At 37.5% G+C, this 16,354-nt stretch overlaps 1 protein-coding gene across 1 annotated transcript; it reads right to left on the reverse strand.

Moving 5' to 3' along the window:
- Positions 1 to 840: 840 nt before the first annotated feature.
- On the reverse strand, positions 841 to 15,647 carry LOC120108768 (nucleobase-ascorbate transporter LPE1-like). The gene is made up of 14 exons (XM_039122482.1): positions 15,283 to 15,647; positions 15,110 to 15,207; positions 14,804 to 14,980; positions 14,615 to 14,715; positions 14,349 to 14,424; positions 14,181 to 14,240; positions 13,871 to 14,055; positions 12,875 to 12,971; positions 5,573 to 5,659; positions 5,431 to 5,489; positions 5,239 to 5,330; positions 5,068 to 5,145; positions 2,273 to 2,433; positions 841 to 1,348 (listed from the first exon to the last, which is right to left on the reverse strand). Exons 1-14 carry the CDS (start codon positions 15,398 to 15,400, stop codon positions 1,130 to 1,132), a joined length of 1,608 nt encoding a protein of 535 aa, XP_038978410.1. The 5' UTR covers positions 15,401 to 15,647; the 3' UTR covers positions 841 to 1,129.
- Positions 15,648 to 16,354: the final 707 nt, after the last annotated feature.

The following is a 16,354-nucleotide window of genomic DNA, read 5'->3' on the forward strand; positions in this document are numbered from 1 at the left end:
ACAGTTCCAGCAACTTTCTTCCATTGGAGAGAGAGAGAATTACTAGCAGAAGCATTTATTACCCATCAAGAAACCATTAGGAGTTAGAAAGCTTGATGCGGAGCTAAGGAACAAATGAACCGAGCAAAGTACCAGAGCTCCACATACATACAGTTTATATAATCAACAGAATCAACCTACAAGCATATTTTGACCAAGGAGGTTTACCGGCCCTCCATAGTTCCAGCAAGTAACTTTCGTTGGAGATTATGAGGAAGAGAACTACCAGACATACATGCAAATATACTTGTATAAGCTCTGAGACTAGTTTTTATCAAACCGAGCCAAGCTCAAGACCTGTTTGAGCTCAACTCATTTTCTAATTGAGCAACCTTACTGCATGCTACTGAATCATAAATATAATGGACACTGATGATCCACTAATATCTTTTATCTACGCACCTGCTCACCATCTTCATGTAGGTATATTTAGGATAAGAATGATGATTAAGATGCCACTCACAGAAGTTCAGTTCAGGGACCTTTTGCATGCAGTAGAGGGAATTTTTGAATAGATAGCTCATTACCTAAACTCATTCGTCCTGGTGAAATGTTACCCGCATGAAAGATCATAAAATACACATTCACATTGAAGCTCCCCAACAATTACTCTAAAATCAGATATATGCACCATCAAAGTTCTGTAATCCAGAGCACACAAGCAGACTACATGTAATTAGAAACGTAGACAATTCCTGATATGCTACAAGGCATTGACCCAATCTTAATGTCTGAAGTATATATATTTATATATCATATCATGCTTCTCATCCCAAAGAAATCATGCTGGTACTTCACTGCATAACAACTGCGTAGAATGCCATCTTTTGAATGCGCTTGCCTTAAAAACATACAGTATTTCGGAAAATGAACAAATCTATGCCTCCTAATTACAAGGATCACTAGTGCATATGGCAATTGGTCCAAGTGGTGGACTGTAAAATATGATCTGCAACATGTTTAGCCTGTCGTAAGGCCAATTTGTTCTCATAAAAAATATACATCAAATATTTCTAAAATTCTTGATTTTCATTTTTTCCCCTTTCTTTCTGTGTAACTGGCAAAGTCGCGAACTATTGATTACTTCAGGTTAAAGCGAAGGGAAAAACTTGTTCAGATTGTAAGGGAGGGAATAAAATTCTTCGCTCCTTGGATCTGTTCTATAAGATCTGAACTTTTCCCACCAATGCCAACCTCTATCCCTTCTTGTGGATGCTTCCCCACGCAGGAGAGTGAAATCCAAGAAGTAAGCAATTATGGCTGCCACGGTTGCAGGTGATGAAAATATCACGTTGACAACGTCATTAAACTGCAACATACAAGGAGTTCTCAGTCCAGCTTCGATGTGAACAAAATCAAACAGGTCAGAGGAAATCAACAAATAAGAGGCAGCAGAGATGCCACAAAGTTGCATCAACATTTGGTGTAGAGCTGGAAATGGGCTTGAGCCAGCCCGAAGACCATCGAGCCAGGCCGACTTCGGGTCGGCCTATGGGCTAGGCCCAAAAAATTTCGAGCTAGGATTGTGTTTAATTACAGAGCCTATTTATTTTTTGGGCTGAGCTCAGAGAGATCATTGTCCCGGCCCAAGCCCGAGCCCGAGCTTGAATTCAGACCTAAACCTAGCCCGGTTCAAGCATTTAAGCTAATTCCAAAATGAGCCTATTCAATACTCCAGGTCTCCAATGGGTTCATTGGGCTAGTGGGCGTCAAAGTATGTTTAATTGGTTGGATGTTTAATTTATTTTTTATTACCCTTAATTTGACAACTGGATATTGAATTATAACTAATTTATTTTGGGTGTCATTCAAAAGTTTTTTTTTGTGGTTCGGGCCAGTCTAGTTTTTGGCCCAAACAAGTAATTCGAGCTGGCATAATTGGATTCGGGTCGGGCTTAGGCCGGGGTTTTCCAAATATTTTCGGGCCAAAGCCCAAAAACAAATTTCGGGCTGGACTCAGGTAGAGGTGAGGCCCTGCCCAGCCCGGCTCGTTTCTGGTGATGCATTGCAACTATAGATGAATGAACATCCGATAAAGATCATTAGGATGTCAGGTCCTTGAAGAATTTTATCATTATTGATTTTTTTTTAAAAAAAAAATTGAATTTGTCCAGGGCAGTTCCTGCACAAGAGAAGCATTTAACAGTTCTGCAATGCATCAAAAACCATCATATATTTTTAAAAAACTAAAAAAAAAGAGAGAAATATAGGCAGAATCTAAACATTCACTTACTGCTCTTGAACGGGTGTGGACTGGGCCATAACCAGCCAGTATTTCATATTCCTTGAAGTATTCTGGCACTGACAAGCCCATAAACAAAGAAAACCCTAGTATAAATTTCGTCCGCAAGCTGTTAAGATTGCAGAACTGAAGAAAGCCAAGCCCAGCAGAAGCTGTTTGCAAAATAATAAACAATGGTCATAAGTTTTCAAAGGGAGAAAAGCATGGGGCAAACATTGACATTGAATTGAATTCCCACACCAACGAGAAAATTTTTTTACTACATTTCCTCTTTTTTACTACATTTCTTCTTTTTTACTTGAGTAGTTGATCATATTTTAAGGAACAATTAAATTAGTGCATAAGATGCTGTATGGTGGACCTGTTACAAACGAAGTTCATATATTAATTTCTCAAACTGCATGCAACAGTAATGATTATAGATTTAATCAAATGCAAATAGGGATGAAAACAGATTGGATTTTAGTATATCCATATCCACATCTATATTAATTGAGTGCAGACGAATATGGAAATGGATATTAAACATGCCAGAATTTATTTCCATATTTGTCCTAAATAGATACACATAGTAATTGAATATCAAATTTTTTTCCTAAGCAGATACAAATATAAATTGGATTCCACTTTGGCTACAAAATAAGATTCTTGAGCATAGTTTGATAGGGACAAAATTAAATTAGAAAATTTAGAGATATATATATATATATATATTTAAAGTAGGAAAATGACAAGTACCTTGCATGCAGAATTTAGATAATTAACAGCCCTCTCCCTTGTCATCATGGATGCATGCACATCAATGTCAATGTTAGGGAAGCCCCCATACACATGTAAAAGTTTTTTTTTTGTTTAACCAAGGTATCCAGATATCTGAATCTAAAAAAACCTTAGTATCTGGATATCCGAATTTGAATCCCAGAGAAAAAAATCTTAATATTTGGATATATCCAAATTCAAATCTGAATAAAAACTTGGAATGTGTATCAGTTCCAAAAATTAATCAGTTTCTGTCTCTAAATCCAATTGATACAGATTTTTAGATGCAAACTCAATTCAATCATGATCCCAACTCTGGATTGGGTTTTATCCGACCCATTTTCAGCTGAAGATTCAAATGAAACTAATAATAAACATTGGTGACATTTAGTAAACAATATTTTAGCAAAAATATATTTGGTGGCATGACAAGTGGATCATAATTAGAATCCACACACAGACCAAACATGCTGCCAGTGAACATAGCAGATACTAGATACTCAAAAACAAATTTTGTTATGCAGCAAAGTGCATAACTTCCTGCAGCCCGAAGTGGAAGTATTATTATTCGAAGATCATTCTAGATTACTACCACTAGTATTAGCACATGTAATGCACCCAAAAGAAACACTCATGGCTATATGATATGACACCATCCGAGCAGGGAATTTTTCCAACTACTTATGCATCTTTATAAATACAATCCACTTTTCGCAGGAACGCTTCACCAGTTTATCTCCCATAAATAAATAGATATCTAGAACCGACCCAAAAGGACTGAAACTATAAAAGATGCAAGTATCTATTGAATGCATGGGGTCAGTTATCCAGGACAAGGAGTATTTGCCATAATAGAAGAAAAATGTGTTATAATAGAAGACATGATTACTAGCATGATTCCATTGTCATTTCCTAAATATGTGTTGTTACTGTTAATAATCACCTGTCAGTGCCATAGAGCTTCAGGTCATTAGTGACATTCTGATTATGTGTGCGTATTTATCTTTATAAGTATACAGACATAATGCATATACATACATATATACACATACATAGATACATACATAGGTAAGTAAAGGACAGGCCATGTGAACTGTTGCGACAAAATCTCCAAGAACCTTCAATCAAGATTGAAATATTTAAACTATAAAGGCACTCTTAAAATAAATGAAATTCCACTCCTTTATGGTAGTAGTGTTAAACAACCATAACCATAACCTTTTTCACTAACAACCATAACCATAATCAACAAGGTTAAATGAAACAATTTAAGTTCTGCTTTACATATATTTTCAAGTAAATAGTGCTAATAAAGCTATATATTATCAACATAAGCCTCATAAATCCCCTTTTCACAACTCCCATCTGGATTGTATCAGGCCTTACTCTCCTTGTTCCTCACTAAAGTGCACAAATCAAGCCCCTCTTGTTACTGGGCTTCCTCACCTCCACTGCACATGCTCACACCATTTTAACCAGTCCATTTTAAAATAGGTTTGTTCAACTCCAATACCTTTTTCCTTGTCTCCCTCTCTATCCTTCCTGATCTAATAATGTATTCAACTTAGCATTCTTATCTCTATAGCACAGCTTACTTAAATTGTCCATGTTTATGATCCATTATTCCAATTTGCAGAGCATGACAAGCCTATTTATTGTCTCACATAATTTGATCCCTCATATTTTAAACAAATAAATATGAAAGAAATTATGCTTAAGTGACACATAATCTTGAATGCAACAATAATATCACCTGTACTAAATTAATTTTGTCTGCTTGAATGAGAAGGTTATAGATGCTTTACAGCCTCCTAAAAATGTGTAGTTGAATGAATAAAGATGAAGAAAGCAAAGTAACCAAACAAAATCTCAGTTGTAACCGGCATTGGAAGTCTACACTACTAATGGCTTGCATGCTTGTCTGAACAAACAGACAGATGTGCCACTCAGCGACAACACTTTAAACTAAAAAAAATGACGCAGAAAAATGAATAACCACTGGAACATCCATCCAAAGAATCACATACCAGCATAGGCAAAGAGTACGCAGTACAAAGCAGCAACAATGGGTAAAGGTATTGATGCAAGAATTGCTCCAAACTTTCCTGGTTTATTTTGGACAGTACACAAATATTGCATCAGAATAACATTACACAAATAATGGTTTCTACTTCCACTATGTATACTTAGAAAATCACCTAAAATGGAGAAGAAAAGCATAAAGCAAGCTGCAATTTGAATAACTCTCCGGCTTCCAACTCGTGTCAATCCCAAGAGACCTGCATTTTCACTGTTCAAGTAACCCGCTAGTAAGTCATTTCAAATTTAACCACTTGCAAACTTGTTTTTCTTTATTCTTTATGAACCACCAGAGCTTTTTAGCTTATTACACTGATGCTGCTGAGCCATTTGCAGTACCAAACATTCCATCCAACAATATACCTATTCCCTGAAACTCCAAATGTGTGAGAAACAATACTAAAAATTGTGCTATAAGTAATGGCAATAAACAGAAGCAGAATATCTTGTCACCTGCCAGCCAATGCCCCGACTAAAAATGGCAGGTGGTATTGGTGTAGCACTTGCAAATCTTGACACTGCAATGAGAGTACCAGTTGACTGAAAATAAAGAAACTTTAATTAGAAAGTTAAAATGGTAATGGCCAAACCATGCTATGGTTCCCACTGGAACAAATTATAGTGCCTTCTAGCAAACACTCTATACATTTAACTAATCTTCAAGTGAAAGAGGTGCAAACCCTCCAGAGCTAACAAACCACCAATTATATTCAATCTTGGCATCTATCCATATAAAAATCCTGAAGTAAAAAGGATTGTCAACTTGTCATGCTTCCACAGAAACTACCCAGCTTGGACATTTGTGAGACATCTGTTTTACATGTGCAACCCCTTTTAGACCAAATGCTACTTAGATATGTCTAAATTTCCCAGAATCCTAGAAAGTTTTACTTATACATCCATGTCTAAGGGCATATTTCTACTTGCTAAGTTGCTTTCAATTCACAGCCAACCACAGGTCAAAAATGAACATTCTCAACACACTCTATTAGTATAGACTCGAAATACAAATCTTAAACACTATGCATCATTGATATTATGTATAACTCATGATAAAGGTAAGAGAGATGCTGATTTTAATGCAACTCCAATCAAGATAATCAGCAAAAGCTACAGATAAGGGTGAAATGAGAAGATTAAGATATTAAGCGAAGATATGGTTCAGACAAGAAGGGCAAAGATCTCTAGACAATGCTTAACTATCTGTGATAACACAAGGAAAACTCAAAAAAGTTGGTCTAAAATATTTAATCAAGCTATTTGTGAATTTATATATCCAATTCAACCTTTAGATATTTGATCAAATTTTCTTCGGTGCCAACCCACAACTAGAAAACATGCATGATTATTTCTATCTGGACTGACTTTCTGCCATTTGTTCCGATAAAAAGCTTCATTCTCCATCAACATAAATACTTCCAAATAAAAGGACTAATGTCATTTATTTGAGATATGCTTCACGTTTTCTTTTAATACCAGGGGGAGTTGAACTATTGAACTACGGCCAAATAAGCTAGAACCCAACCTGCTGCAGCCTGCCAATAAGGCCAGCCAACTTGTGTGAGGCGGGCCGCTTGAACCGGGGCCTATTCTCTTAATTTAGGTGTTTTTCCAATCCCGAATTACTTCTGCCTATTGGAGTTATTGCGGGGTGCAGCCTAGCAAACCAACTTCATAATCAAGCACAACTTAGCCCCATAGCAGATATTCTACCATCATCATAGTATCTGATTTCAACATCCCAAACATTTAGTCCCCACTGCCTCCTTAAATGATATCCCTTCTATGCCATCAACAGGTGTTCATCGCCTCTAAAATAACAGGGAGAGTTAGAGCTGAAGTGTCAATTGCAACATCATCATGAGCAACTTCAGTTCAGCTCGAGAAGGATTTGCTTAATTTGCAATACAAATAATCTTGGAACCAAGTTTAAGCAATCGCTGTCCAGCTCATGCACAGCTCAGCATGAGCCCAATATAATGAATATTTTAGATCTTATATCCAGCAATAAAGTTGCTGTCTCCAATAAGAAATGATGGGTGGGAAACTAAATTTTTTTCTCCAAAGGGAGCTGTGTATAAGGAGAAAATGCAACATGAGTGACGAAGCACTAGAAAGAGCCATGCATGAACAACCATGTTCTGTTCATGACAATTCTAGTTGTTCTGGAAGTTCTGATGTAGTAGATTTAATCAAGTTGACCTTGAGTTGAGCAAAGCTTAGCTAGTCGAGGCTCGCTTGACTAGATCCCCACAGAGCACAATCTCATGATTTCACGTGTAGAAAGGAAAGATGATTTCAGCTTTTGCCACTTTCATTACAGAAAACATGTAAAACCATAAAACATCTTGCAGCCATTATTACTACCAGTCAATACATCAAGCTTAGAAAAAGGAATAAGAAGAAACAGGTGCAATCTACATGAGCCTTGCCCAACTGATAATTAGACTTCTTGATACAGCACAGCAGAAGATTAGGGCTGAAATCAGCATTATTTTCAGATGAAGCAGTTATTCAAGACAGAGAAAAGAAAGAAGAGAGTGGAGAAGGTGTACTTGAAGAATTTAAGGAAATTAGAGAAAGAAGAAAAGAAGCCAACAAGGTTCCAAGAAGAAAAAAGGCTTTGATTTAATACTAGAATGCAATTATCTCTATATAAAGCATGGAAACCTTTTAAGTTTTAACTGCTAGCCCAAAAAAAATAAAGTTAAAATCAAGGTTCAATATCTCAGTACCAGACCTCGTACGGGTACCATCTTGGTACAGTGTTGGTATGCATGGTACAAAGGTCAATTTGGTAATCCCCTATACTGCATATAGGTTTGGTATCGGTACCCCATCATATAGGTCATTGTTCCTCTCTTTCCCTCTAATTCCTACTGGCCAGCCCCAAAAAAAGAGCCTAACAATCTATTCTAGCTAATGTGGCAATAATAGTTTAATATACCACATCATATATTAATCTAAGCCCCTCAATTCAATAGATTAACTCATCTGATGTTCACCGTACAACAGAATTAAGCAAGCTAAATATAGAAGTCCAGCCAAGGTTAGATGAACCGACCGAACCGACGTACCGATGAAGACCGGTACCGGTTCGGTACCGAACCGTACCGGTTCTGAAAAGAAAATGCGCGGACGCGCGCTGCAGAGGGGCAACGCGTGGGCTCGCTACACCGCACAGCGAGCCCGCGCGGGGAATCGCGCACGCATGGTTCCCCGCACGTCGACCATGACCCCACCGCGTGGAACGCGCATGAGCACGAGTCGGGGACATGTTTCTCCACTCGCGCCCGCGTCCCCGCGTGTAGGCGCGCTCCCCGCGGCCTCTCTCTCTTTTTCTTTTCTTCTTCCCTCTCTCCTTCTCTTCTTCTTCCCTCTCTCCTCCTCTCTTCTCCTCTCTTCCCCCTTCTTCCCCACGAGTACCGGTACAAACCGGTGCGGTTCACACTGGTACAAGCCCGAACCGGTGCGGTTCGACCGGTACCGGGCTTGTACCGGTGCGATTCGCACAGGTACAGACAAAGAACCGTTTGGTTCCGACCTTTTACCGGTACGGCACAGGCTGAACCGGTCGATTCCAACTGATTCAGCAGACCTTGAGTCCAGCTAACTGAGATAAAAATTAAATTCTACAATCATCATCAAAAATCGACATATATCAGTTTTAGTTGCCAAAGCATGGAATATCAAATCATTCTAACTCAAATGTAAATGGATAAATCACAGAGTCAAAGCACTAGAATGATCTACTGATGATTGCCAACCAGGTGAGCAACTAATAAACAAGAGGTTCAACTATCATTTCAACACCTCTACTTTCTTAGCACTACTCTTAATCTAAGTTCCCTCCAACCAACCAGGCAACTATATTATTGAAACTAGGGGACAACTACACAAAAACACCCCATATCTGCACTGGATCAGCCAACTCTAATTTTATGAGATGTCTTTGTATATATAGTAGTTCTAAATTAAATAAGAAAATAGAATAAGACATTTCAGGCGTTTCTCGCCTAATTTCACATGTAATTCTAAAAAAATTGCATTCTCTGCTCTGTTTCAATTGATTAATTTACAGTCCCTTGTTCTTCAAGCATAGTTTTAAATAAAGCATTCATCTAATCAGATGTCATCATCAAGAAGTCTATGAATCTTAATATGCCACCTTGGTTTTATCCATGTTTTTCTTTATTGGTTATGATACACATGTAAATGTACGCGGCTACTGCTAAAGATTTTATATATGGAGTAAATTCTAGAAAGATTTTACTAATATCACTACCTTATAAAATTATTTAAGATTTTTTTGACATATTACGTTCTTAACCTAGATAAGCTTAAGTTTTGCTATGTTAGAAAACCACTATAAATTTGTATTTTGGAGAACATGAGTCATGAAAATCCCTACATAAGGAGAGTTTCTCCCTTGGGCTCCTCTAACAGCACCAGAATCCTATTTTATAGAAGTTAGAATAGTTTAAACATTTAAGGGAGATATCTAATTAGGGTTGCAAAGGAAATTGAAAAGTTCGAAAATATAGCTGCTTTAAATAGTGTTAGGATTTTTTAAAGTATATCCTGAACCTTATTAATCCCCAGCATACAACTATCCATATTCATTTATTAAGACAAAAGCAAGAGAACAATATAATCAACTTTTTATGTACCATACAAACCAGGTGGTACGATGCATACTATACAGACCCAATAGGATACAAATATCCAAGGCAGAGCTCGGTATGCCACCCATCCAAAGTGTACTATACTTTTGTATCAGGGCTTTTCGGGTGTAACACAAGTTGCTACTAGAGCTTTTTGGGCATGCCACCATTATTTTTGGGGCATATAATAACGTAATAATAAAGCACCGATGCAGAGGATGGGATCGAGACCAAAAACATTGGATATAATTGAAAAAAAAAAAAGAGACCACAAGTGCCCCAAACATACAATCACATGAATAATCCACATGATTAGAACTAGTTTACCTTTTAGAATAGCCTAGAGTACATGTTATCATGTAAGCATGTATGGACTAGTAAAAGTCTAATATTTTACTTAACTATGCATATATTACATCTTGCCAATGTTTTAAAAGTTTGCTAGAGTACCACTTAACCTTTAAATTTGCAAGCTAAGAGGAATGAGAATCAGATGTTGAAACATGACAAAATGTCATCCATTGGTCAAAAAAAAGGCTAAGAAACAGCATCTCTCAACAGACTTGGAATGGTAAAATTTGTGCAACATACATTTATGAGAGAACTCAAATGGGTTAACCTTCAAGACAAGTAATCTCAACTTCATGTCAACTTTTTCTGGACTTCCAGGGTTTTACCAAACCGAGTTTAAGCATGATATAAATTCAAAAACTGTAAAATAACGTTGATAGGGAGATATGTGGGAGGGCAACCACAATATTTGAAATAAAAAGCAGAATCTCACCAGTCTCCAACTTAGATAGAAAATGGCATTTCATTTGGCTAAAAGTAACTTCAACGACTCAAACTTTATTATCTATTTCATTCAACCTGAATATAAAACAAAAGATTTTGATTATATTGCGAATGCCCATACTTAAATGGATCACCTGAAACAATCGGTCAGTTCTACAGTATGCTGCTGAAGGCCAGGTGGGGAATATCCAAAGGACTAGATGTCTAAAGGGATATAATACTAAAATAAAACATGATACTTCCTCATAAAGTGCAGCACAATCCCCTTCTGAAACATAAAGCATAAAAGCATGTAGGGCCCTCTTCAAAAGGTGTCTCACCATACTTTCTGGCTATTGTTAGCAAAACAAGCTAGTTGTGGGGGCGGGGAGACTCTTAGGGCCTAAGCTATGACCTAATCCCTACTTGATCCAACATGTCCACCAAAGGAACCTTCTTAAGCAACTTTCCATTGTTACCTTGACCCTTCACTGTTATCATCTACCTGCTGACCTCTTTCACGATCAGCATTAGGGATTTTCAACTTTTATATTCCTTACACATAATCCATTTATCAATTTGCATCTGTGATTGTTATTGTAAGAAATTCTTAACCACGGAAATCCAAGCAAAATTTCATGAAGGTCACTATAAAAATATCACACCATGTATGGCAGTACTTTCTGACAGAAATGACGACCAAGCATCATAGATGTTGATCCATGCAACATGATATATGTTTTGATTCCTCTCAACCTTTAGGTGAAGCTGTTGTAAAGCTCAAGCATGATGACATTCATAAATGATGGTAATATTCAAATATTCCACTTGGTTATTATTTTTTCCACCATGGTTTCCCACTTATACGTGCCATCTAGAATCCACCATCATGGAAGCCATCAATTCTGAAGATAAGCAAACTCAGATAATAATCTTTCTCATCTTAATCTTCATCCATCTCAGAAGATTTTTTCTCCACATGTTCTATCAAGAACAAAAATAGGGTTCCCAAAAAAAGGTGTAATGTCACACAATTTACACATTTATGGCATGTATTAGCATTGCAGTCTGTCATTGAATATTAGACATAGTGACCTTTCTTTCATCAATTCTTCTAGGATCCTTCGTAATGTTATCACTAGTGGCCATCGTATTCACTGCTTCACTACAGTCATCCCGCAATACAAAATGAAAGATGAGTTACAAAATACTCCTATCCCAGAACTCATGCATCTGGTACCTTTGACATTCAAATATCATTCTGTTTTTGGTTCTTAAGTACCATTTTCTTGGTCTCCAAAGGGGTAGTACCGTAATCACAAGATAAATGAGGTGCCATGACACCAGAATCAAGTTACAATAATAATAATCTATAAGTTCCATTGTGAGTTTGTATATAGACCAACTAGACAAGTCTTAGCTAAGCTTAAAATATAAGATACTTAAGTATTATGAGCATTTTTTCATGGTCTTAGGCCTCAATGTGAATGATTATGGATAACTCAACATGCAAATTATATTTTCTATTATGTATCTCCATGATTTTACCATAGTATCCATCAATAGGGATCTTTAAACTATTGAAACATTATTATCTAAACTGTAAGAGATTTTTACAGAAAACCCTAACTTATAGTTGGTAACATCAAGTTCGAAAAAAATAGCTCAGCATTCAGGTAAAGCCATCACTTGTTCATCCCCCTCTCAATCCCCCCCTCCCCCTGGGATTATTATCGTCATAACTGGTTTACTAAAACAAAAATATCCATTTAACCAGCTCTGTAAAATCTTATGCTTAAGGTCCAAAACAGATTCTTGATACACCAGTTGGAAAAGGGTAGACAAGGAAAAAAGGGCAACTGCAACAGATATTGTTATTCTTGGAGGGTTACAAAATTCAAGATATCTAAACTTCAACTGAATTTAACTGAAATATGGAAATAGTTCCAGTAGTATAATACTGGTTCTGTTTGAAATACACTTGTAGAAAAACAAACAATAAATACGTCTTGGTAAAAGCTTGAGAACATTTCATAATCCTTGTATTGGCATCCACAAATTTACCAAGTTGATTCTTAGAAATCTATGCAATATCATTTGGGATAATTCCACCAACGAACATGCAACTTTTGCTGTCTTCAGCAAAAGACAGCAATTGTCAACATAATTTAAAACTGATTCAAAAGAAAATTTTCTTCTGAATGCACAAGAAGCAATAACTAAACAATCTTGTTTCAAGATGTAGTAGAAAAGGTTAAGAGACAATCAAATTGATGAAATAACAAGTGGATCTACGTAGCATCTACAATATACAAACCTCAATTAATGAAGCAAAGGAAGCAGCCATCATAGCAAAAACATCCCCTGCATCAAAAGTGGGACCTCCCCATTGAAATGGATAGGGAACTTTTATCCTGCATGTAATTGTAGAAAACAATATATTAACCCATTTTTTATTTGGAAGTAACAGTAGGAGTGCCACCTTCAAAATTCAAGCACAGAACCTCTCCCTAGCACATACCCTGAGAGACTGCCGACAAGCAGACCCATGTCCCATTGGTAGAAAAAATATAAGATCATCTTAAATATTTATAAAAAAAGAAACGAAAATAACTTTTTTTTTGTGCAGACGACATGTGTCCGCATTCTAACGGCAGCATTAAGCCATTCTTCATTGTTTTTTCTCTCATAAAAGTAAAATAACATAAATCACGATATTGATCAAATTTAAAGCGCTTCTTCTGATCTGCATTTGACACCACAATCAGTATGTCTCAATAAACAAAAAGCCAAGTCAAAGTGCACCAAATCAATAGCCATGATTTTTCAAACGAGCATTGTTTACGATTTGTTAGCTATTTAGTGGAAGAATTACTTTTGAGTCTCACGTCAACAATTCCAAATTACTAGCAAGACAGACTCGGTAGATATGTGCAAGACAGAAGAGAAAGTTGTAGTCCCACTGCCTATGTTGACGAAAATTTTCAAGTAGATTTCAATAAAGCCCAATGCCCATATAAAGGTCTAAGGCCATATTCCCTACACAGATAAAATCTTGAAAAACTGTTAGGGAAAGTACAAATGAAAGAACCATGTGTTAACTATGTGTTAAGGCAAAACACATTGTAGAAAAGAAGATAATTCGAAAAGGCATCCCTACAGAAAGCTACAGGATCCAGCCAGTCTATAGTATGGTGGTTGCTATGAACAATATGGAAAGCATGAGGGGAAAAAAACACATATGACATCAATTTGAAGAAAAAGGAAAAAGTGAATGCAAACTAATAAATCCAACCAATTGGAGTTGCAATACCATTTGGAAGCACGAAATAGGCCAGAGCGATCCGCACGGCAACTAAACTGTGTCTGTGGAGGCCTATGTTTATAAGCACCAGCCACAGTCAAAATGTACGCATAAGCCCAGACAATTGCAACAGTAATTAGCACTGCAAATCGATCAAAGATTGCTCTCCTTCTGCCAATTGCATGGGGAACATACTGCAGATAATGAACACCCCAAGTAAACAAAGTCATATGGTAGAACCATTGATATCAGACAGCACGAAAGCACTCAAATAGTAATCCCGAACAACAATTCACTTAGGTCATGCAAACCCAATTACCTGCGAGAAGAATATTAACAGAACAAGTGCCGGAAGCCCAACTTCAACACATCTTGCCAACTAGAAGCATGAACCAGAAACAGAACACACCAACCCAAGAAATGAGACGATTATACTGATCATGAACTAATGAACAGGAGGACCCCTTAAAGAACAGAGATTACTTACATTGGGAAAACCAATGTAGAAAAGCCCAAGCGCGGCAAGAGTCACAAAAGGAACTGCTGCAAGGGGGCTAAGAAACCTAAACCCATCGAAAAGAACATCAATATTTAATCTGGCAGAGAAAAAGAAGATAAAGAAAAACAGAGAAGCAGAATTTTAAAACCAAAAAAAAAGAAAATTTGATAAAAGTTTTATTCCTCATATTCTGATATCCAGTAAACCCAATTACAAAGAAGGATAAGAAAGAAGAAAAAGAGAAGCAAAGAGACCTCATAACGATTCTCCAAATGCCCAAGAACCCAACAATTATCTGAAAACTGGAAGCAGCAATCAGAGCCCCCTGTATCGCCCTCATAGTTTGCACAAACCTCTGATAAAAAAGAACATAAATCACCCCCAATACATTTAAAAACAAAAAAAAAAGGAAGAGAGTTGCATATAATCTACAAGAAACAGACCTCATATGGATCAATGATGTAAACGAAGCGCCTGCTGAGAATAATAGAGATGGTGGGGAGGAGATAAGTGAAGGAACCCCCGATCACAGCCGGAAGCCGGGTCCCAAAGTAGGCCTGCAGCAAAGTATTGATCCCGGCAACGAAAAGCAGCGTCTGAATCACCCTCGCCTTCTCCTCCTGCACCCGTTTCGTTTCAAAAAACAGTTCAAACGGATGAAACAGAGAAAAAGGTGCCACCTTTGATTCAAAAAGGTCGAGAGAGAGAGAGAGAGGGAGCGAGAGAGACAGAATCAGAGAGAAACTCACTGCGCCGCCGCCCATTTGGGGGACGAGGATGGTGGGAATGAGGACGGTGGTGCCGAGCATCACCAGATAGTGCTGGAATCCCAGAACAATGGCTTCCGCTGGAGACCAAAAGAGAAGCAAATAAGAATTGGCGATGAGAAGGGAAGAAGCAATGATGAAAAAACGAGACTGACCCCATGGCGGAGGGCTAGCGAGGCAGAAGTCGATGCCGGGCAATTGCTCTTTAACAGGGTGTGGAACGAACTCGTCCAGCTTCGCCGGGGGACCAGGGGGCTTCGCCGGGGGGGCCATCGCCGCCGCCGCAAGGTCTCTCTCGCTCGCTCTCTCGCTCCTCCGGGACTGCGCGCGAGTGTGGAGAAGTTAAACGCACGGAAGAGCGTTAGCATATAGCGCGGTCTCTCCGGCTTTCTCCCTCCTACTGGAATTACTTAATGGGATTAATTAGCCTCGCTGGGGATGTTTATTCTTGTCAATAAAGTTAATGCCATTTTGCTCTTCTTATTAAACGCGAACCATTCGAAATGGAGGAGGTAGGAGAAGCCAGAGAGCCTGGAAACCATGGGAAGGAAATTGGTTTCTATATGAGGTTCAGGAATCTAGTGGGAAGGAAATTGGTTTAACTACCATTTGGCTGACAGTCACACCCATCTTTGACCGATATTCCGATATTTTCACACTTGCTTTCTCTATGGAGTTCATCAATCTATTACGTTAGATGATTAATGCTCAAACCCATATGGGTTGTTTGCACTTTTCCACGTACATGAGCATGTAGTTTGCTTGCCCTGAAAATGATCTTCATGTGACATAAAGTATTATGCAAATATATCCAATCATGTTACGCATATTCTTGTCACTACAATTGATTAGAATTCATATTCAATTTAGAAAGGCATAGTCTTTCTCTTTTTTTTTAAATAAAAAAACTTATTGGCGTCATGATAATCCATACAAATGATCAATTTATTTGGAGCAAATATTATTTATATATGCTAGATTTAATACAGTATACTTGTTTCTTTCTCTTGATCTTAGAGTATATTTATGAAGGGTTGTACTGTGAAAAGGGTATGAATTTCAGAGAGAAGAGAGGTGCCTATTCCATGGTTAGAGGTGGAGTTGAAAAAATAGGGATACATGGACCCCATTCTATAGACTTATATTATTTAAGTGGATATAGAAAGAAATATATGTCATTCTCCTCAACATTCTCTCTTTTTTTATTGATAAATATGGCCAATAATG

This window comes from Phoenix dactylifera, unplaced genomic scaffold (genome assembly GCF_009389715.1).
Source record: "Phoenix dactylifera cultivar Barhee BC4 unplaced genomic scaffold, palm_55x_up_171113_PBpolish2nd_filt_p 001541F, whole genome shotgun sequence".
Lineage (NCBI taxonomy): Eukaryota > Viridiplantae > Streptophyta > Magnoliopsida > Arecales > Arecaceae > Phoenix > Phoenix dactylifera.

What these genes read in the sequence shown, in the direction of transcription:
- LOC120108768 (XM_039122482.1), bottom strand. Translation starts at nt 15,400, where the DNA reads ATGGCCCCCCCGGCGAAGCCCCCTGGTCCCCCGGCGAAGCTGGACGAG. An exon ending in CGCTAGCCCTCCGCCATGGG is followed by an intron (nt 15,208 to 15,282) that starts GTCAGTCTCGTT and finishes TTTGGTCTCCAG; the next exon opens with CGGAAGCCATTGTTCTGGGA. An exon ending in TCTACATTGGTTTTCCCAAT is followed by an intron (nt 14,241 to 14,348) that starts GTAAGTAATCTC and finishes TCATGCTTCTAG; the next exon opens with TTGGCAAGATGTGTTGAAGT.